Source organism: Chrysochloris asiatica, unplaced genomic scaffold (assembly GCF_000296735.1).
Source record: "Chrysochloris asiatica unplaced genomic scaffold, ChrAsi1.0 scaffold00116, whole genome shotgun sequence".
NCBI classification, from domain to species: domain Eukaryota; kingdom Metazoa; phylum Chordata; class Mammalia; order Afrosoricida; family Chrysochloridae; genus Chrysochloris; species Chrysochloris asiatica.
In genome coordinates, this window is record NW_006408634.1 from 1,853,876 (window position 1) to 1,875,518 (window position 21,643).

Consider the following 21,643-nt stretch of genomic DNA (forward strand, 5'->3'; position numbering starts at 1 on the left):
GGATGCTTTGATTATATATCCCCCGTGGATCAGAACCCCCAAACCAGAAAGTCTGACCTCACTCCCAGGGGCCAAGGCCCCCAAATCTCCCCCAGGTGGTGGAAAAGTTGGTACAGTTCTGCACCCACCAATAGAATTCTCAATTTCAGTCTCAAGATTCTCACTCAGAGGTGTTGCCAGAACCAACAAATTCATTAGTGGTCTTCTATAGCCTATCCCTAGGAATTCTAGAACGTTCTCTCAGAATCCTAAATTCCTATTTTGAAATTCTAAACTCAAGATCAGGTCAGCTGCATCAGCCCCCTTTGTCTCCATTCCCAACTGGTGTCTCCTCACCTGGGCCTGTCCATATTCCCCAAGTGGTCCTAGTAAAGAGAGTGTGGTACACTGATCCGTGTGTTGGTGTGTCTTTCCTGCTCTTCTTCAGCCACCAGGGGCTAATAGAGGGGAGAGGCCTGGAGACTGGATTTCTGACTCCAAGGAGACTGAGGGTGGACTCCTGGGTCTGAGGGAGAAGGGGCTGGGGCCTGGACTCCTGGGTCTGAGGGAGAAGGGGCTGGGGGCCTGCACTCCTGGTTCTGGGTGGTGAGGGGGCCGGATGTCCAGGTCACTGAGGTGGCAGGGGAGATCCAACTGGAGCTTGGCCAGCCCCACCCCTCACGCGCCCCGTTATCTCAGAGACTGGGCAGGGGCGGAGGCAGCAGCGGTATATTTAGTCCCTGTCCTCGCCCTTTATCTCTGTGTCCTCCCTGAGGCTTGGACAGGCAGGAAGCTGGGCGTCCCCGCGACCTCCAAGGTCACCCGGACGCCCCCCAACTCAACCCACAAAGAGCCCCTTACCCCTTTTCTGCCTCCTGCAGCTCCAGACTCAAGTCTCAGCATGGCGGATGAGTGAGTGAGGGGTGCAGACCGATAGCCTGGACTCCCGAGACCCCAAGAGAGTGGGAGGTGGGGGCGATCTCTTGGGTTCCTGAGTGGGATCAGAGTTGCGGGTTGGATGCCTGATATGAGAGGTAGGGGAGGGACTCCTTGGTCTCAAAACAAGTTTTGGGGTCAGAGGAAGCCGAGGAAAGCGGGTCTGGTGGCCTTGACCTCTTGGTCAGTGAGGCCTCTGGGGTTCCAGAGGACATGGATCAGGCAGGACACGGCCTCAATAGTAACTCTCTTTTTCCCGTTTTTCACCTCCAGGAGCAGTGATGCGGTGAGGAGAGGGGCTAAGGCCTGGGCTGGGGACCCCCTTGTGTGGTGGGTGTTGCAGGGAGGGGGCTGAAGGGATGAAGCTGCAGTCCTAAGAGGAAGCGTGGGATGGGGCGTAGAGTCTCAGTGGTGAAGAGGCTTTACTCACCCAACCCCCATGGTGTGGGGGGGGCCCATAGCCCGTGCCAACTCCAGTCCGACGCCGCTCCTCAGCCAACTACCGAGCCTATGCCACCGAACCACATGCCAAGGTGAGGGGTGGGGGCAGTGTTGTGGGCGGGGATTGGGCGGGACTATGGGCTGGGCGGGACTCAGATTGGCGAGAAGGACCTGATCCTGCAATTGGTGGGGCCAAGACTCTGGTGGTCCGGGGACTTGGGCGGAGCCCAAAATGACTCCATTGAGGAGTGTCTCAAACTGCAAGATTAGGTTGGTTCAAATTGGTGAGAGCTACCCTCTGGTAGCGTAGTGGTTAGGAATCGGGCTGCGAACCTTAAGGTCAGCAGTTCGAAACTACCAGCCGCTCCTCGGGAGACAGATGAGGCTTTCTACTCCCTAAGGATTTACACCCTCGGAAACCCTGTACAGGGTCGCTCTGGGTCGGAACCGACTCGATGGCACTTAACAACAACAACAACAACCTTATGGGGAGCCCTGGTGTGACACTATAGGATAAGCACTGGGCAGCTAACCACAAAGTCGGTGGTTCAAACCCACCAGCCGCTCTTCGTCGTAAACACCATAGAGGATCCCCCTGAATCAGAATCAACTCAGTGGTATTCACCAACAACAGCTTATGGGTATGGGAGCCTTGGTGGCAGTATAGAATTAGCCGTGGAGTGCTAACCACAATGTCAATGGTTCAAGCCCATCAACTGCTCCCTTGGAGAAAGGTGAAACTTTTTGCTCCTGCAAATATTTACAGCCTCAGAAACCCTATATAAGGGTCATTACGAGTCAGAAACAAGCCAAGGAGAGTTAACTACAATAACCTTAAGGATGTATCTCGGGGGCTAGTGAGAACTCCAATTCCAGTTCCGCAGAGAATGCACGGATGGGGTCGGCGTGGAGTCAGAGCCTCGGATTGGTGGATGAGGATGAGGGGCGTGGCTTCCTGTAGTTTAAGCGTGGACATTGGGGGCGGGCCTGGATCTGGCTCTGGCTCTGGGGGATGGTTTCTGAAGCCCTTCCTTTCATTCTCCTTACTGTCCTCCTTGAACTTTTTTGCTCCATCTCACCCATCAGAAAAAGTCTAAGATTTCAGCCTCGAGAAAACTGCAGCTAAAGGTGAGAATAGGCGGAAGGAGGCAACACAGGAGGGTTTCAAAGGGGTTGTGGTAAAAGTGAAAGCGCTGCTTTGGGTATTTGACGGGGTAGCACATCTGAACCAAACTAGGTGGACCTGGTGACATCAGGGGCGTGGCTGAGGGGGGGAGGGTCTTTGAGATGATGGACATGAACGTTGATGGGTAGCGTTTTGGAGACCAGACATTGTGGGCGTGGTTTTGTATCAGAGGCGTGGTCAATGGGTGGGGTTTGTAAATGATTGACATCGACCTTGAAAGATGTCGCTTTGGGGCCAGACTGGATGGGCGTGCTTTGTGTCATGGGTGTGGCTAAGAGGGTGGGACTTTCAGATGGTGGATATCAACCTTGCAGAGTGGGGCTTTGGAAACGGACTGGGTGGACTTGGTTTTTTGTCAGAGTCTTGACTAAGGAAGGAGCTGGCTTTGAAATAGTGGACTAAGGCTCAGGGAGCGGGTTTCTGGAAGACAAAGGACGGACCGAACCTAGGATTAGAGGGCTGCGCACTGCAGATGTGACACCCTTGGGCGGCTCTCCTCCCATCCTCGCAGATGCTGATGCTGCAGATTGCGAAGCAGGAGTTGGAGCAGGAGGCAGAGGAGCGGCGCGGAGAGAAGGGGCGTGCCTTGAGCAGCCGGTGCCAGCCTCTGGAACTGGCTGGGCTGAGCTTCGCAGAGCTGCAGGTAGCGGAGAGCTGAGGTTCCTGGTGTCCGGTTTTGCTCCCAGTAGGATGAAGTACAATTAGGATCCCTCCTTCCGCTCAGGACCTAGTGGTTCAATCTCCCAGTCCTAGACGCTCAGGAATCCAGAACAGGCTTGCAGCTGCCTGCAGGCATTATGGAGGTCCATTCTTCCAGGTTCTCATGCGCTCCTAACTTCTAAATTGGCAGTTGCCTGGAGTTCAGGCTCCCAATCTCTTCCTTCTACAGAACTAGATGCTCAGGTTTCCAGACTTCTCCTCCCTGAGGTCCAGGAGTCCTGTCCCTCAGCTCGTCCTGCCTTAGACCCGGAAGTCCTGTCCCTCAGCCCGTCCTCCCTGAGGTCCAGGAGTCCTGTCCCTCAGCCCGTCCTCCCTGAGGTCCAGGAGTCCTGTCCCTCAGCCCCTACTGCCTCAGACCCGGGAGTCCTGTCCCTCAGCCCCTCCTCCTTGAGGTCCAGGAGTCCTGTCCCTCAGCCCGTCCTCCCTGAGGTACAGGAGTCCTGTCCCTCAGCCCCTCCTGCCTCAGACCCTGGAGTCCTGACCCCCAGCCCCTCCTCCCTGAGGTCCAGGAGTCCTGTCCCTCAGCCCGTCCTGCCTCAGACCCAGGAGTCCTGACCCCAGCCCCTTCTCCCTCAGACCCGGGAGTCCTGTCCCTCAGCCTGTCCTGCCTCAGACCCTGGAGTCCTGTCCCTCAGACCCTCCTCCCTCAGACCCAGGAGTCCTGACCCCCAGTCCTTCCTCCTCCCTCAGACCCAGGAGTCCTGACCCCCAGCCCCTCCTCCCTCAGACCCGGGAGTCCTGACCCCCAGCCTACCTCTCCCCTCAACCTCAGGAGACCAGGTTCCCAGCCTTCACCCCATTCTATTCTCTCCACCAGGACTTGTGCCGACAGCTCCATGCCCGTGTGGACAAAGTGGATGAAGAGAGATACGATGTAGAAGCAAAAGTTACCAAGAACGTCACGGAGGTGGGTGGCAGTGGGCAGTTTGTGAAGGAGCCCTGGTGGTGTGATGGTTAAGCACTTCTACTAATCCAAAGGTGGCAGTTCAGTTCCACCCAGTGGCTCCGAGTGAGAAAGCCCTGGTGATCTGCTCCCATAGACATTGCAGCTTACAGAACCCTATGGAGTAATTCTACTCAATCACATGGGGTCACTAGGAGTCAAAAAGTAACTTGAAGACACTAAGTATACAGCAGGCTTCAGTGAGATGCTTGGGGCAGTTGCATTTGATTACAACTCCCAGGAGACCCCAGACAACTATGTGAAGCTGGTGGGGAGAGGGTAGAATAGTTAGTATAATGTGGTCAGATAAGGCTGTTCCAGGCAGAGGGAACAGCATATGCAAAGACCAAGAGATGTGGAAGCGGTACATATGTTTGTGTGGTACACTAACTGAAGGATGGTGGATCAATGCTGCTGGGTTGGAATATGACTTCTGGTTTTGAGAAATGAAACTGGAGAAGATCAGGGAGGGCTTCAAGTTCCAGGATGAGGAGCTTGGCTTTCTCCTGAAAGTGATGGAAGGCTGAGCGGGGAAGAGCCCTGTGTACTGGAGGGCAGGATAGGAGTGCTGGGTACAAAGACAGAGTAATGACTAAGCAGAAGGAAGGGCCTCTACCTCCCCTCTGGCCTCCAGATTGCAGATCTGACCCAGAAGATCTACGACCTCCGGGGCAAGTTTAAGCGGCCTACCCTGAAGAGGGTGCGCATCTCTGCCGATGCTATGATGCAGGCGCTGCTGGGGACCCGGTCTAAGGAGTCCTTGGACCTGCGGGCTCACCTCAAGCAGGTGAAGAAGGAGGACACTGAGAAGGTGAGTGGAGGCTAGGGCCAGGAAAGGAGGTGCTGAGATGAGGGACTTTGGGGGAGGGCAGCAATCCTAGGACACAGCCTGAAGGCTGGTGATACACCGAGTTGAGCGGGAAGGCAGCTGGTAGATAGTCCTCAGTGGGAAATACAGAGGAACACCGGGAATGCAAGAGGAAGACAGGAAGGAGAAGGGGAAGACAGGAAGTCTAAAAGGAAGAGAGAGGGAGTCGCAAGGAGGCAGAAAATGCATGAGAAAGTATGTGAGTGGATCAAGAAGTGAAAGACAGGACATACACTAGGGAGAGAGCAAATAAACATGAAGACTGGAAGTACTAGGCAATAGTACATGAGGAGACAGGAAGGGGAAGACCGAAGAGGCATTGGAAGGAAGGAGGCATGGGAGAAGGTTGGCAGGGTATGTAGGAGACAGGACGTCCATGAAAGAGACAGGCAGTGCTTGTGGGAGACAGGAAGTGCATTGAGACAGGAAGTCCATGAGGGAGACAGGAAGAGGAAGACAGAAAGTACTGTATGAAGGAAAGAGTCATGCAAAGAGGCAGGGAGGATGGGTGGGAGACAGACTGCACATACAGCAGACAGGAAGTGTCTGTGGGAAGCAGATCCATATGAGAGCAGCCCAGCAGCCTAGAGGGCAGGTGGAGGATATTTGGAAGAGTAAGTGGAGGCCAGGAATCTACCCTCACATCTGGCCACATCCCCTCAGGAAAACCGAGAGGTGGGCGACTGGCGCAAGAACATCGATGCGCTGAGTGGAATGGAGGGCCGCAAGAAAAAGTTCGAGGGCTGAGCCCACCTGCCCCTTACCCCGGCCCTGAGGAGGGCCCTGAGGAATAATAAAGAAGCTTCTCTCCAAGCTGGGAGTGAATTTCTATCTACCACTTGGGAACTTGGGAATGAGAGATGGGAAAATGGGGGGCTAGTCTCCTTCAAACACACACAGTGGGTCAGGGGCAGAGCTGAGTTTCCAACTCGGGATATTCTAGACTTCTCTGCCCCATGGGATACTGAACAGAGATACTAAGTCCAAGGTCCAAAGAGAGAGATGAACACACACAGAGAAAGAGAGAGAGACGTATCATAATAGACTGCGTCAGAGAGAGTGTGCTAAAGAAAGAGAAAGAGATACTGAGAAAGAAAAGAGAAAACAGAGAGAGAGATACACACGGACACCCTATAAGACAGAAATAGAGAAATGTAGAGACACAGACACCCAGAAAAACTCAGAAAGAGACATGAGCAGACACAACCAGAGAAAGACAGACACAGGTACAGACAGACAGAGATGAAGAGATTCCCAAAGAGAGACCCAGAGAACATCAGGGGAACAAAGCCAGAGATAGGAGAAGCTAGGGGGGTGGGGGTGAGGAATTCAAGGTCATGGCTTGTGGGGGTGGGGATACTAAAAAAGATCCGTGTCACATGGAGGTGGGGAGATGAGGTTGCATTCAACCCCCCCTTACACAAACACACACACCTGCTTCCCAACTTTAGAACCTGTTGTCAACCGCGTGGAATCCTGGTATCAGACAAAGAAAGGGGTGGGGAGGGAGACAAAGACAGAAATGGGGGGAGGCTGAGACAGAAATACACATGTGGGCCATCCCAGGGAAAGTTGAGCCAGGGTCGCAGAGCTCCGAGGGCCAGGCAAACAAAGGCAGCAGACAGATGGGAAGGGAAGCTGGCCTTTCTGTCCCCTTGGTGGAATAACATTTTCCAGATCTATTGTGTGAGTGAGGCAAATCAGTTTGTGCTCAGCTACTAACCTTAACGTTGGTGGTTCAAACCCACCCAGCAGGGCCACTGAAGAAAGTGGCTTGATTTGTTTCCATAAAGGTTACAGCTAAGAAAACCCCGTCTTAGTCCCTCATGCTGCTGTAATGGAAATGCCAGGAATGGGTGGTTTTAATGTAGACAAATTGCTTCTCTCAGAGCTTACAAGACCACAAGTCTGAATTCAGGGTGCTGGCTCCGGGGAAGGCTTGCTGGGTTACTTTGGAGGAAGTTCCTTGAACATTGATGTGGCTTCTTTCTTTTTTAATGTTTTAGTGTGAATTATGTGATAGTTTACATGGGAGAACATTAGTTTTACATTTGTCCTATCGTATATTGCTTCATTGCCATGGTTACAATCTCCTCCATGCATCATCAACCAACCAGAGGGTATACACTACAAGCCTGCCCCTCAGTCGTCAGCACACAGCCCCTCTCCCTCTCTGGGTTTAGAGTCTCCAGCTGCTCTATCTCTCCACGTCATCGTCTCTGCCTCCATCTCAGGCATCACTGCTTCTCTGGGTAGGGTCCTGCTCTCCACTCTTCTCCCTTGATGGTCCCAGGGACCTCCGTTCCTAGACTGCAAGTTAATCACTCCCCTCCTTGCTACAAAGCGTCTACCTTTACATTTCCAACCCTCACAATCAGTCCTGATAACAATTTTCACTATTGTATCACAAGAGACCCATCTGCATTTCATTTCATCAGCCCCGGCTAGTCAGATTGGATACTACTCAGTGGAGATTCTACCTTCCTCCACACCCTCTGGATCTAGGGTCCCTCTTGAAAGCTTGTAAGTGGCTTCTTTATTTGTGTCTGCTTCCCTTTCTCTGCCTAAGCCCCTGGGTTTATGATACAGGAACAACTCCTTTTATCGCACCTCGCTTTACTGTACTTCGTAGGCACTGCGTTTTTGTTCTAGGTTTTTTTTTTACAAATTGAAGGTTTGTGACAATATTGCTTTGAGCAAATCTCTTGGTACCATTTTCCAGCAACGTGTGTTCTCTTTGTGACTCTGTGCCACACCTCGGTAATGTCACAGTACTACGGTATAGTGTGAACAACTTTGATAAGCAATGAAAAACTAAAAATGTGTACGACTCGATTTAGGGTTACACTTGCTTTGTTACTGTAGTCTGAAATCGAACTCACAGTAACCCAGACGTGTGCCTGAATCTCCAAGGTAATTGGTTTAAGATGCACCATACACTGATAAAGGAGTCCTGGTGTGGCACTGTAGGATAAGCACTGGGCTGCTAACCACAAGGTTGGTGGTAGTTCAAACCCACCAGCTGCGTCTTGGAAACCCTATATAAAGTCGCTATGAGTTGGAACCAGCTCAACTGCACTTACCAACAACAACACGCTGATGCTGATCCAGTCTTATTAACATAACAAGGAAAACCGGATTACATCCACAAGAATATTGATGGTAGGTGCCCTCGAATTGGTTCTGTCTCAGAGTGACCCTATATGAACAACAGAATGAAACACAGTCCAATCCTGGACTGTCCTGCAAGTTAGGTGCTGCGGAGTCTGTTCCAATTCAGAAGGAAACTCTGCCTGGTCCTAGGTCCTCAGCCATCCTCCTCACAATTGTTACGTTTGAGCCCATTGTTGCTACTACTTATCAGTCCAGATTGTTGGGGGTCTTCCTCTTTTTCTCTGAGCCTCCACCTTACCAAACATGATATACTTCTCCAGCGACTGGTCCCTCCTGACAATATGTCTGAAGTATGAGAGACAAAGTCTGGTCATCTTGGCCTCCAAGGAACACTCTGGCTGCACTTCTTCCAACACAGATCTGTTGGTTCTCTTGGCAACCCATGGCACTTTCAATATTCTCCTCCAACACCATAGCTCAAATGCATCAGTTCTTCTATGGTCTTCCTTGTTCACTGTCCAGTTTTCGCATGCATATGAGGTTATTGAAAATACCATGGCTTGGGTCAGGCGCACCTTAGTCCTCAAGCTGACATCTTTGCTCTTCAACACTTTAAAAAGGTCTTGTGCAGCAGATTTGCCTAATGCAATACGTCCTTTGATTTCTTGACTGCTGCTTCTATGAGTGTTGATAGTTGATCCAATAAGAGTGAACTGCTTGACAACTTCAATCTTTTCTCTATTGATAAGGAGTATTGTAGTTGTTGTTATGTGCCGTGGAGTTGGTTCCGACCCATAGCGACCCTGTACAGGGTTTCCGAGGCTGTAAATCTTTACAGGAGCAGAAAGCCTCATCTTTCTCTGGCGGAACAGCTGGTAGTTTTGAACTGATGACCTTGCGGTTCACAGCCCAATTCGTAATCAGTACGCTACCAGAACTCCTTGATAAGGGGTATAGGGATAAGGAATTATGACACAGATTTTGGGGGGACACCATTCAATCCATAACAAACTGTGTGGAGCAAGTGTCTCATCTGTAACACATGAATCGGAATTGACCCACTGACAAAGATTATTGTGCCCTTATGACTTCAAAACCCAGCCAATGTGCCTATAATGGAGACAGCACAGAGCATGGTAGGAACCCAGAGTCAGGCTCCTGAATTTGAAGCCAGAGAGGGCAGGGCAGACTCAGAGGGAGGACCTGTGTTTGGGGGAAAGAATTCTTTCCCCTCCCTCTTCCCCTAGGCGGGGCTGAGCTGGTGACTATAAACCCAGGGGCGCTTCAGCCACTCTCCAACACACTCGGCTCAACCCTTTACAACACCCGAAGACCCAAAGACCCAGCCTTAGGTAAGGAGAGAATTCTTTGAGTCTCCGCGGCAACATCCTCAGGGACTGGACAGGACAAGGGTGGAAGAGATAGGGAAGGTGGTGGAGAGAAGGCGGTGTTGGAACCTGGAGTTTTAGTAATTGAGGTCTCAGAATATGTCTAGGGCAGCAACCAGCATTTGTAGTTGGCAGCTCAAATTTACCAGCAGCTCTTCGGAAACCCTATACAGGGTTGCTATGTGTCTGAACCAGCTCAAGGGCATTAACAACAACAGTTTGGGGGTACAGTCCTGGTGTGGCTCTGTAGCATAAGTACTGGGCTGCTAACCACAAGGCGAGTGGTTCAAACACACCAGTCACTCCTTGGAAACCTCATACAGGGTCACTATCAGTGCGAACCAACTTAATGGCACTTTGCAACAACCGTTTTGAGGGTGTCGTGATTTGGCCTTCAGAGCTCATATATTGGAACTTTGGGCTCTCATAATTTGGAGAGTTCAGAATTAAGAGAGTCCTCGGGATAGTGAGTTGTTCGGGCTCATAATTTAGAGCATCAAGAATTAGGGTCTCAGAAACAAAAGGATTGCTATTTGGTAGATTCAGAATTGGGGGTTCAGAATTGAAGGTCTGAGAAAGGACAGCTAGAGCATTTTGGTATGCCAGAATAGAGCCTTAGGGTTTAAGGTACTAATTTTGGGGGTTCAAATTGGGATATCTGAATCTGGAAAATAAGGATTTTGAATTGGAGTTGGAGAAGGCAGGGTTTGAGAATCTTAGAATTTTGGGGTAACATAATTTGGAGTCTTGGAATCTGAGGGTCTTGAGATTTGAGGGTGAAAGAATTTGTGAATATCTGAAATTGGGTCTCTCCAAATCCAGAGATAATGAGGATTTGCTAGTGTAGAATCAGGGAACATGAAATGGTGGTGGGGTCATATTCTGGGGATGTTGGGATTTATGGATATCTTACAACTGGGCATCTTGGAAAGTGGGGGATTACAGAGACTGGGAAATTGAAGCATTTGGGAATCAGGATGAGATCTAGGAGTAGAAACCACTCTTGCTGAAACAGCACATGGGCATGCGTGAAGGTGAACAAGGGGGACAGGTGGGTGTACACCCAGCCAGCTGGCCCAGGGTGTATGTGTGCCGGATCATCCAGAAGCCCCCTCAAGCCCCTTATTAGGAAATGTCCTCTGCTTCATGGTCTACGCCACCCCCCCAAAATAGACCTGTGGGTGGTGTGCCTATTGTCTTTAGGCCACTGTCCCTTCCCAAATAACTCCTCCTAATCCTCACAGATCAGGTTCCCAAGGACCTGCCAGAGACAAAGGAGGACAGCTGGGCTGCACAGTGGGGCTGGCCCAGACCACACCTCCCAGAATCTAGGCCTCATACAGGGCCCAGAAGGCCAAGTCTCAGCCTCCTCCTCCCTCAGACCCAGGAGTACTGACCCCCACTCCTCCTTCCTTCAGGACCCCTCCCTCGGCCCTCAGGTCACTCCAGGATGTCCGACAACGAAGAGCAGGACTATGATGAGTGAGTAAGGGTGCCAGGAAGGGGAGAGGGGTGAGGGTCTGGAGACTGGGAGGGCAGGCGGCTCTCACCCAGCATACATTAAACTGCCCCCTCTCTCCCCCTCACGCCCCGCCTCACCGGATTTCAGGGAGCAGCAAGAAGGTGAGTTCAGAGGGGCTGATCTCAGGGACCTATGTGGATCTTTGCCAATGGGAGGGAGGAGGGATTGTGTCCATTATGACTCAGAGATCTTGTTATAGGGTTTTGGGGACTGTCAATGTGGAGGGGAGCAGATACTTCACATTTCTTCCCGTGAACTGCTGGTGACTTCCAACCACAGACCTTGAAGTTTGCAGCCCAATGCCTGAACCGCAGCATGGGTCAGCTCTCGGCGCCTCCTGCAGCCGAGTGGAGAGTCTAGAAAGCTGGCCGCTGACCATTTGCTGTACTCATTCCTAGCCCTCAGCCTCGTCTGAAGGTCCCTTCACCTCAGAAACCTGAGTAACAGGATTTTGGGGTGCCTAAATTGGCATTGTAGGTTAATGCACTGCTGGACTGCAAGGTCGGTTTGAACAGTAGGGTAGAAGGTTCCAAGCTCACCATCCACTCCTCCGAAATCCGATACAGGGTCGCTATGAGTTGGAACCAAGTCAACAACGGCACTTAACACCAAACAGAAATTTGAGTTCAGCGTCTGAGGCTAACAGAACTTGGAGTCTTAGAATCTGGGACTATCAGATATTGGGAGCTGAGAATCTGGAGATAGGAGGATTTACTGGTGTTATAATTGTGGGGGTATTAAATGGATAATCAGAATCTAGGGACATTGTGTTTTAGGGATCTCTTAACTTAGGTAATATCTCAGTGGTTAAAGCGCTCACCAGCCAGTCTACGGGGAGAGACGTGATAATCTGTAAAGACTGACAACCTCCAAAACCCAAGGAGGCAGTTCTACTCTGTACTATAGGTCATGTGGGTCGGAATCCACTGACTGCAGCGGTGTATGTTTTGGTGTTAAGCTGGATACTTGATCCCCTCACACCTCATATTTTCTGTCCTCACCCCATTTGCAGAAGAAGAGGCTGCGGAGGAGGAGGAAGAGGAAGGTGAGGTCTTGGGTCCTGCAGGTCCCCAGCTGGACGCGGGGGTCCAGGAATCCGGTGACTTGGGTGGGGGGTAGTGACGTAGAGGGCCAAGAGCGATGACAGCTGGGCTGGGGAGGGGGCGCTCCCCAGGGTCTCTCCACTGTCTTTAACATTAAGCCTCTCCCCTTTCTCCCTTCTCTTCCCCTCCTGCATCCATCCGGGCGTGGCCTCCCTGTCTCCCCTCGGCTCCCCTTCCCTTGCACCCCAAATCCTCGCTTCTCCTCCTGCCCCCTCCCCAGCCCCAGAGGAGCCGGAGCCGGTGGTCGAGCGAGGTAACCACGACCGCTTCGCTTCCCGAGACAGATTTCGGGGTCCCGGGGAGATCCCGGATATCTTCCGGGCCTGACCTCTACGATGCGTTCCCCACTCCCGCGCCCGCCCCAGACCCGGCCCTTTAAAGACCCGGAGGACCTACGCGCCTCCTTGTGGCCAGGAAGGGAAATTGCGCGGCAATGGCTTTAAGCCCTTCCCTTCCTTCTTAAAGGGACCGACACCCAAACCTTCTTCCTCTGTCTGCAGAAATACTTACAGAAAGGTTGGGTGTTTGCGGAGAGACACCACCCTATTCCCTCTCGTCTTCGCCCCCGACTCTGTCTGTTCTATTTGTCCGTCATATACATTCAAAGGTTGGGGGCTGGATTCTAAGGTTGCAGAAATATCAAGAGCTAGGAGTGGGGATTCCTCTTTGCTGAGCGGGGAGGGGACCTGGATCCTTGAAAGAAGAGAAGGCGTGGAGTCCCGCATTGCTAGTTCTCTACGGAGGAGGGCTAGCTCTCTGGGTACTAACAGAGGGGGATCTGGGGGTTTGGACTCCTGGGTTCCTAGAAGGGAAGGGGGAAAACCCCACACCAGTTCTGAATGTATATCTGATGCGTGTGACCCTCTTCCTCCTTGATGCCAACCCTGGCTTCCCTTCTCCCCTTTTCTTCATCCCCATCGCCCTTCCTAAGAGGGATAGAAAGGGGGCACTGGATTCTGGGGGACCAAGGCTTGGAGAATTTCCTCTCCAGGGAGCCTCAGGTCCCACCTCCATCTTAAACGCTTGCTAATTATCTCTTTGTATCCCCACCTACCTACATTAGAAGAGGAGCGCCCTAAACCCAGGTGAGATCCTATTGCATGGGGGTGGGGGACAGTTGGGTCCTGTCCTCCTAAATATCTCTTCCTCACACCACCAGAGACACTGAGAGAAAGTAGAGAAGGAAGGTGGGGCGTTGTGGTGGGGGGATTGAAAGAAAAGAAGGACAATCAGCAAATCCTTCTATCAGCCAACGTGTCCTGAGGACTTTCCTCTCTGTCTACCTGACGCAGACACAGTGATGGGTAGAGCGAGCGGTTAACCCAGGATACCAGAGCAGTACAGATGAAGTTACTGTATTTGTCCTCGATGATGGAGGAAGGCAGAGAAATGTGCACAGGGTCTGTTCTCTTAGGGACCCATCGCAGACTCCGAGGACCCTAAGTTAGGCCAGTGGAGACCATGAAAGCTCACCCAGCCACATACCAACTTTAAACTTTTCCTGTTATAGTTGTGCCTTGGAGTAGGTTCCAACTCATGGTGACCTTGTGTAGGGTTTAGGAGGAGTGGCTGCTTGCAGTTCAAACCGAGGACAGCCCATGTGTAGTAGTTACATTTTAAAAAAGTAAAATGAAACCAGTAAGATTAATTTTGATAGTATCATTTATGCAACTCGTTATATCTAAAATGTTATCATTTCAACATGTATCCATACATGATTTATTGATGAGCTAGTCTACATTATTTGGGGGGAAGATCCTGGTGTGGTGCTGTAAAATAAGCACTGGGCCGCAAGGTCAGTTTGAACTGCAAGGTGAGTGAGTGGTTCAAATCCACCAGCTGCTCCTCGGAAACCCTCCATGAGTAGGAACTGACAGGATGGCACTAACCAACAGCTAAGTCTTTGGAATTTGGTATGTGTATTTCACATACAGCCCATCTCAATTCTAATGAACCTCTTTTCCGGTTCTCAGGAGCCACGTGTGGCTAGTGGTTACCATGTTGAGCATTGTAGCCCTGCAGTTTGGTTGGGGGTGGTGGTCAGACAGCTCATGCTCTTTCTCTCATTCTGTCCACCCAGTCGTCCTGTGGTGCCTCCACTGATCCCCCCAAAGATCCCAGAAGGGGAACGCGTTGATTTCGATGTAAGTAATCCATATCCCATCCCTAGACGCTGCCACTAGCTCATACCGAGTCTGTGCAAACGAGAATGCGCTCTTTCGCTAGCGTCAGAAGGTGTCTTACTGCCACCTGCTGGCAGTAGATGTAACCGAATAAAACCTGCTTTAGTGCACACCGGAGGGTGAGGGGGGTGGGGAACCTGACGTTCCTGAGAGCCGCCGAGAGGCTTTCGCTTTCTCCAGGGTGCACATTGCACTGCCCTGGAAATAACGGGGCGCCCACCCTCTGTCCTGCAGGACATCCACCGGAAGCGCATGGAAAAAGATCTGCTGGAATTGCAGACGCTCATCGATGTGCATTTTGACCAGCGGAAGAAAGAGGAAGAAGAGCTCATAGCATTGAAAGGTCGAATTGTGAGTCAGCGGAGATGGGACTCCCCAGATTCTTTCTTCAGCCCAGGCACATTTATTGGATCAAGGGAGATGGAAAGAATGATGTCTAGAACTGCAGAGGAGAGAATTTCAGGAATGGTTTGAAGTTTGGGGTACACTCTGGGGAACCCAGGGCGTGATCTCTGTATCCCTCTTCTGTTCCCTTCTTCAGGAGCGACGCCGGGCTGAAAGAGCCGAACAACAGCGTTTCCGAACCGAGAAGGAGCGTGAGCGGCAGGCCAAGCTGGCGGTGGGTGCCTCCCTCCCAACTTCCTGGGAGCCCAAGGCTACTACTGTAGATGGAGAAATTCCCATGCTACATTGTTGTTAATTTCTATCGAGTTGTTTTTGACTCCTAACAGCCCTGTATTGGGTTTCTGAGGAACAGCTGGTGGGTTTCAACTGCCCACTTTGTGGTTCAAAGCCCAGTGCTGATCCTACAGCGCCACATTAAGATTTTTTTTTTTTTTTTGTCTAAAGAGACATAAATTTCAATGCAAATGGATTAAGTAAAACAAAAATTGTATTGGCCCATGTAACTTGAAATCTAGGACTTGGCTTGCCTCAGACATGGCTGGATATAGAATTCAAACCAAATCACAAGGATCCAGATTTTCTCTTCCCAACCATCTGTGCATCTTTCTCTGGATACTAGGGTGATCATCTTGTTCTGGTTTGCTTTGGGTTTTGCTGGTTTGGCACCAAAAATCCCATAACTCAGCAGTGAACACTGGTCATCCTAGTGAACACCCTTAGATTTGTTCTTCTGGCAGCCCATGGTACTTTCAATATTCTTTGCCAACACCAGAATTCAAAGGCATCAATTCTTCTTTGGTCTTCCTTATTCATTGTCCATCTTTCCCATGCACACGAGGTGATTGGAAATACCATGGCATGAGTCAGGTACACCATACTCCTCAAAGTGGCATCTTGGATTTTGTTTTGTTTTAAACCTAAAAGTGTTAGGTGGCCTTTAGAAACTGGAAATTGCAAGAAAACAGAATTCTCTTCTTGAATCTCCCAAAGCACTACAGCCCTGCTAACACCTGTATTTTACCCCGGCAGGACCCATTTCTTATTTCTGACCAAGATTTACAGCCTCAGAAACCCTATACAGGGTCGCTATGAGTTAGAACCAACCGGAAGGTACTTAACAACACTTGTAAATTACATCAGTAGTCAGAAACTAATATAAATGGGGAACATTGGACATACAAAGAATCATTGAACTTGTCTCCCCACCCTATAGGTGGGGAGTTTGGCCATGACAAAAGGACTGTATCAGAGACATCATGTCTTCCCTAGGCATTCTGGGCTCAAGGTCATCAGTCTTTTTAATGCCCTAACTCTCTCTCCATCACCCAATCCCCTCCTTACCCTCTGAACACAATCATTTTCAGTTCATAGATGGGCAGCTGAGGCTCAGAGAGGTTGAGCGCCTCAACTGAGGTAACACAGCGATGTTCACCATTAGCCACTTCAGGCTGGAGGGATGTATAAGAAACAAGTAAGCCCCCCCCACACACACACACAGCGTTATTTTTATCGAGGGGGATATTAAGGCTCAGAGAATGGAAGGGACTTTCAGGAAGTCACACAACCTAGTCAAAGATTCAAGCCTGTGTCCTTGCTAGCTCTAGTTGCTGTTGTTGTTGTGTGCTGTGGAGTCGGTTCCAACTCGAAAGGCTGTAAATCCTTACGGGAGCAGAAAGCCTCATCTTTCTCCTGCGGAACCGCTGGTAGTTTCGAACTGCTGACCTTGTGGTTCACAACCCGATTCCTAACCACTACGCTAGCAGAGCGCCTTTGCCATCTCTAGTAGATTTCAGTATTTGCCTTTGAGCATTGCTGTCTGTTGGCTTTGCATTGAGCCCCCCTCCCCATCCCAGGCAACCTGCCCCCATAGTCCCAGGAGGCCATGAGGTAACCCTTTTCTTCCCACAGGAGGAGAAGATGCGGAAAGAAGAGGAAGAGGCCAAGAAGCGTGCTGAGGATGATGCTAAAAAGAAGAAGGTTCTGTCCAACATGGGAGCCCACTTCGGAGGTTATTTGGTCAAGGTGAGTTCAGTTTCCCTAAGGTCCCAGAGAGATAGGGAGTTAAGGGTACAGACTTCTGGTTTCTGATGGATGGAAGGAGGGGCTGGGGGTCTGCATTCTTAGTTTGAGAGAGGAAAAGGTGGGAGGCCTAGATACCCTGGTCTGAGGGAGAAGGGGCTGGGGATCAGGGTTCCTGGGTCCGAGGAAAGAAGGGGTTGTGGGTTGGACATCTGGGTCTGTGGAAGGATCCTGACTTGGGGAGCACTCTGGAATTTCAGTGTTCTGTGTTCAAAATATCCCCTCTTAATCTCCAGGCAGAACAAAAGCGGGGTAAGCGCCAGACAGGACGAGAGACAAAACAGCGGATCCTCTCTGAGCGTAAAAAGCCTCTGAACATCGACTACATGGGCGAGGACCAGCTTCGGTAGGTGTCTCTGGAGCTCCGGGCCTGGAAGGCCATCATGTGAAGTGAGACAGGGAAATAAAGACCCAAAACACTGCAGGACACCCCCAGTGCTGTGTGGCTTTGGACAAGTGGCTCGCCCTCTCTGGGCCTTTGTTGCCTTTTCTGTGAAGAATGTTGTTGTACTAACCAGTTAGTTGCTGTGGAATCACCTCCAACGCATGGCGTCCCATGTGTGATTGAGAACCACTGTGCTCCGCAGACTTTTCCGCAGGAAAAGCCAGCCCCAGAGAAGTGAAGTGACATGCTTGAGGTCACACAACTATTATGTGGAGGAGAGTTCCCTCTGGCATGGTTGAAAGTATTGACTTTATGAGTCATATCCCACGTGAAGAAATGTCGTTCAGCTGTCTTCCCTATTGTGACTTATCCCAAAACAGCACTGTCCTGGGCTGGAATCTAGCTGGGATATGAAGGAGAGAACCGAGAGTCCCACTGGACAAAGGATTCTGCTGGAAAATTCTTGCCACATCTTCAAAGATGGGGCCTACATGAATCATTACTGTTAAGAATGTTTGTGTTACTGGCCCCAGAGAAATGTCCTTGGTCCGCTGGAGGACAGGAGATAGAACTAATCATGTTAAATGAAGTTAGAATCTGCACATAGTTTTGTTTAAGTAAAACAGGTATTTATTAAGCCTTAGTTCATAATCCTAACTCCCCAAATTAAAATTTCACTACAGAGGATTTTCTATTGTTGTTAAGTGCCATGGAGTTGGTTTTGATTCATAATAACCCTGTACAAGATTTCTGAGAAGCACTTGGTGAGTTTGAACCCCAGATCTAAAGGTTCAAACCCACCTTGTTGCAGTGCACGATCTGCAGCGCCACACCCCCTTTGTAAAATTGTAACTGAGACTGAGTTTGTAGGGATAAGGAGACAGACTGAAATGTAACAGAGAATTAGCCCCTGATCTAAAGCTTTGTTACATTTACTCTACAATGTAACAATCTCAGAATGCTCCAAATGAGAATATTAACATTGGTTAGGTGAGTCCTTTAATAATCCTTTCTCACTTTAACCAAGGCCCTCTACTTGCCTGCAGGCACAAATTCTGAATCTATTTCTCCTTTTAAAACCTGTACTATCCTCCCCCTGCCATTTGGAGGAATGCACATCTTGCATGGATGTCTGTAATTGCTCCCCATTGATTCTATTCCTTCAGTAAAATTTTTGTTTTAACTTCTTTAAAAAAAGTGTGAGGATTATTAGGTAAACAACACCTCGTAAATTTGGCAGGGTCATGTATCTAGCTTCCTGCTCATCCTTCTCCCTTGCATATCACCTACCAGAGCCCACAGACCACAGACCACAGTCACAAAATGTGGGTGCTAAAATTAATAGCAAGCAGCTCTGGTGGTGCCAAGAGTAGGTACCCATATACTAACTAAAAGGTTGGTGGCTAGAACCCATCCACAGGCTGACTCACAGTAGGAAGGATTGGCTACCTACTTTCTATTAAATGAGTACAGTTAAGAAAACGTTCTGGGCAGTTCTCCGTAACACATGGGGTTGTATGGATCGGGATCCACTGGATGGGATCCAACAACAACAGTATCAGTGATGGGGTCCCAGGGTGGTGCAGTCGGGCAACACAGTTGGCTACCTCAGAAGAAAGACCAGTCACCAGTAACCCTATAGAGCACAGGTCTATTCTGACACACATGGATAGGGCCAGCCTGAGTCAAAATAGATTGGATCACAACTGGTTAAGTATTTGTCTTACCACTTCCTTCTCTTTTTCCCCATCCCCCACCATGCACCCACTCATAAATTGTGCCCCATTAAGTTTTTTTTTTTAAAGGATCTCAAGTTACCTAAATGTTATTTATGAGATAGAATAACTAGGGTCATATGAGTGTTATATGTTTAAAAATAAAATACAACATAGACACATCACAGAATGGCTGGTCAACCATTCGAGATCAAAATGCAGCCTTTATTTACCTAAGCACAAAGTGCAGAAGGGTTGGGAGAGGAGGAGGGAGGGAAACAAGAAGCCTAGGGGGGAAGTGAGGTTACCCTGAGGAGATGGCAATCACTGAAATGAAACCAAGTGTAGGATTTGTTGAATGTAGAACTGATGATCTGCTCTGTAAACCTTCACTCAATTCACAATAAAAAGTTACTTTTTTTTTTGGTTTTAAATGTATCATAGAAGAGGGGGTATTTGAAAGCCATTTCACTGGCAAGAAGGAAACAAGGAATGCTAATAATAACAAAATGAATAACAATAGCTAACTTCATTGAGTATGTCCCATAGGACACACATCCATCATCCCTACATCTTACCAGATAAGATGAAGCTTGGATGGGAATACTGACGTCTGACTATAGTACCAAAACATAGGGGTTTCGTTTGCCACATAGAAGAAACCTGAAGGCACAGAATCCCTGGTGGTGGTTGTGATTATGTGCCATGGAGATGCTTCCGACTCATAGTGACCCTGTAACAGGGTTTCCGAGGCTGTAAATCTTTACGGGAGGAGAAAGCCTTATTTTTCTCCTGCGGAACAGCTGGTAGTTTTGAACTGCTGACCTTGCTGTTAACAGCCCGATTCATAACCACTACACTACCAGAGCTCCTTTGTAGACAGTAGTAATAACCATAAAGTTACCTTCTGGGTCAAAGTGGCTGCAGAAGCTCCAAGCCATCATGTTCAACATCTAAATAGCAGAAAGAAATTTGCAAGGGAAACCCCCCAAAGGCTTTTCAAAAAGTCCCATCCCATTCCATTAGTCACCCCTACCTTCAGGGGAGAATGAGAAATACAGTTTTACAACTGCATCCGTTGTACACGGTTTTGCTTCTAAGACAGAACGGTAGAAGAGATATTGATTGGGTAGGCAACCAGCCATCTTTTTCATATTTTTATTTCTTCATTTTTAAGAGAAGGAAGCAGGGCCCTAGGAGAAGTCATTGAGCACATAGGCTAAAAAACAGAGAATGGCAGAGCTGGCCTTTGAACCCTCTGACTCCAGAGCCTGAGCTTCCATTGAGGGAATGCAAAATCTCCATTTCAGGTGTGGAGAAAGTTCTTGTTTTAAATGTGTTTGAATATTTGACCTCAATGTTTAGCAAAATGACTCCAGTAATATGGAATTCAGAGACTTGCTGTATGTCTTTGGTGAGTCCTGTCATTCTGTCTGGGCCCAAGTCCCTCACTATCCCTGAGCCCAGAGCTCCCCCTCATCACAACCCTTTCCTCTCCACCAGGGACAAGGCCCAGGAGCTTTCCGACTGGATCCACCAGCTGGAGTCAGAGAAGTTTGACTTGATGGAGAAGATGAAGCAGCAAAAATATGAGGTGAGACCCGTACCTGTAGGAGGCTGAGCTGGGTGGACTGGACCAGTGAGGGTGGATGGTCTGTCCCCACTGGCCACTGGGCATCCCATCATCTCTCTCCTGCCTCCACAGATCAACGTGCTCTACAACCGCATCAGCCATGCCCAGAAGTTGTGAGTATGAGCCAGCGGGGTTCTGATAGTCCACCCTACCTGCCCCTGCTCAGTGACCATGGCTCCTTGGTCTTCTCCCGCCCTCCCGCCCTTTCCTTCATCACTTCCTCCTTCCCATCCATTCACTTCTCTCTCCTTTCTGCATCCTGTGCTCTCTCTCTCTCTTCCTCTTCTCTGGTCTTTTGGGGCCTCTCTCTCTCTCTCTCTCTCTCTCCCCGTGTCTCTTTCTTGTTGTAAATGTGTCCGTCCCTGTCATTTCCCCTTTATTTTTTTGTCCCCTGCCTCTGTGTGTGTGTCTCAGCTCTCTTTGTCTCTGATGGTTTGGTTTGCCTCTTCCTCCTCCTGTATCTCTGTGATTCAACCTGTTTCCCTCTCTGTCCATCTCTCTGTGTACAGGGGAAGGTCTCCTTCTGAATATTTGCATGTTGCTTCTGTGATTCAGTCTGTCTCTCTCTGCCTCTTTCCTCTCCTCTCTCTCCTTTCTCCTAATTTTCTCTTTCGCTCCACCTTCCCCAGTCTCTCTTTTATGTTACCTATCCTTAAACTACTTACGTCGTCCTTCCCCATCCTCTGTGCTCAAAACATTTATCAGTATCTGCCTGAACACCCTACAGTTGCTCAAAAACATCAGCTCCCACCTGTCAATAACATCAACCATTCACCCCCACCTGTGACCCTGCATGAGAAGACCCACCCACCTCCTTCCAATGGATTCTGACTCCTTGCATTCCAGTGAGAGGGCAATTGGATGCATTTGCCCAACATGTGCTCTGGACTGGGAGACTGGATGTTTGGAGGGATGGATTTTGTTTTTTAACTGAGGACCTGGAGCTCTTAGAGATTGGGGAGGCCTTTCTTCCTGAAACTCCTTTTTTATTCTACAGCCGGAAGGGGGCAGGGAAGGGCCGCGTGGGAGGCCGCTGGAAGTGA

At 49.8% G+C, this 21,643-nt stretch overlaps 2 protein-coding genes across 4 annotated transcripts; both read left to right on the top strand.

The window, feature by feature from the left end:
- The first annotated feature begins 880 nt into the window (after positions 1-880).
- On the top strand, positions 881-5,820 carry TNNI3 (troponin I type 3 (cardiac)). Its single transcript, XM_006868299.1, has 8 exons — positions 881-891; positions 1,189-1,201; positions 1,377-1,448; positions 2,443-2,484; positions 3,054-3,185; positions 4,080-4,169; positions 4,840-5,016; positions 5,737-5,820. Exons 1-8 carry the CDS (start codon positions 881-883, stop codon positions 5,818-5,820), a joined length of 621 nt encoding a protein of 206 aa, XP_006868361.1.
- Positions 5,821-11,025: 5,205 nt separating this feature from the next.
- On the top strand, positions 11,026-21,643 carry TNNT1 (troponin T type 1 (skeletal, slow)). Of its 3 annotated transcripts, XM_006868105.1 has the most exons (14): positions 11,026-11,057; positions 11,185-11,198; positions 12,113-12,142; positions 12,421-12,453; positions 13,264-13,285; positions 14,281-14,344; positions 14,618-14,734; positions 14,925-15,002; positions 16,697-16,810; positions 17,104-17,213; positions 18,064-18,078; positions 20,435-20,561; positions 20,673-20,713; positions 21,598-21,643. In XM_006868105.1, the coding sequence occupies exons 1-14, from the start codon at positions 11,026-11,028 to the stop codon at positions 21,641-21,643; spliced, it is 843 nt and encodes a 280-aa protein (XP_006868167.1). The 3 variants fall into 3 exon arrangements, with proteins under 3 accessions (XP_006868167.1, XP_006868168.1, XP_006868169.1); XM_006868106.1 differs by lacking the exon at positions 18,064-18,078 and having other exon boundaries at positions 20,471-20,561; XM_006868107.1 differs by lacking the exons at positions 12,421-12,453; positions 18,064-18,078 and having other exon boundaries at positions 13,267-13,285; positions 20,471-20,561.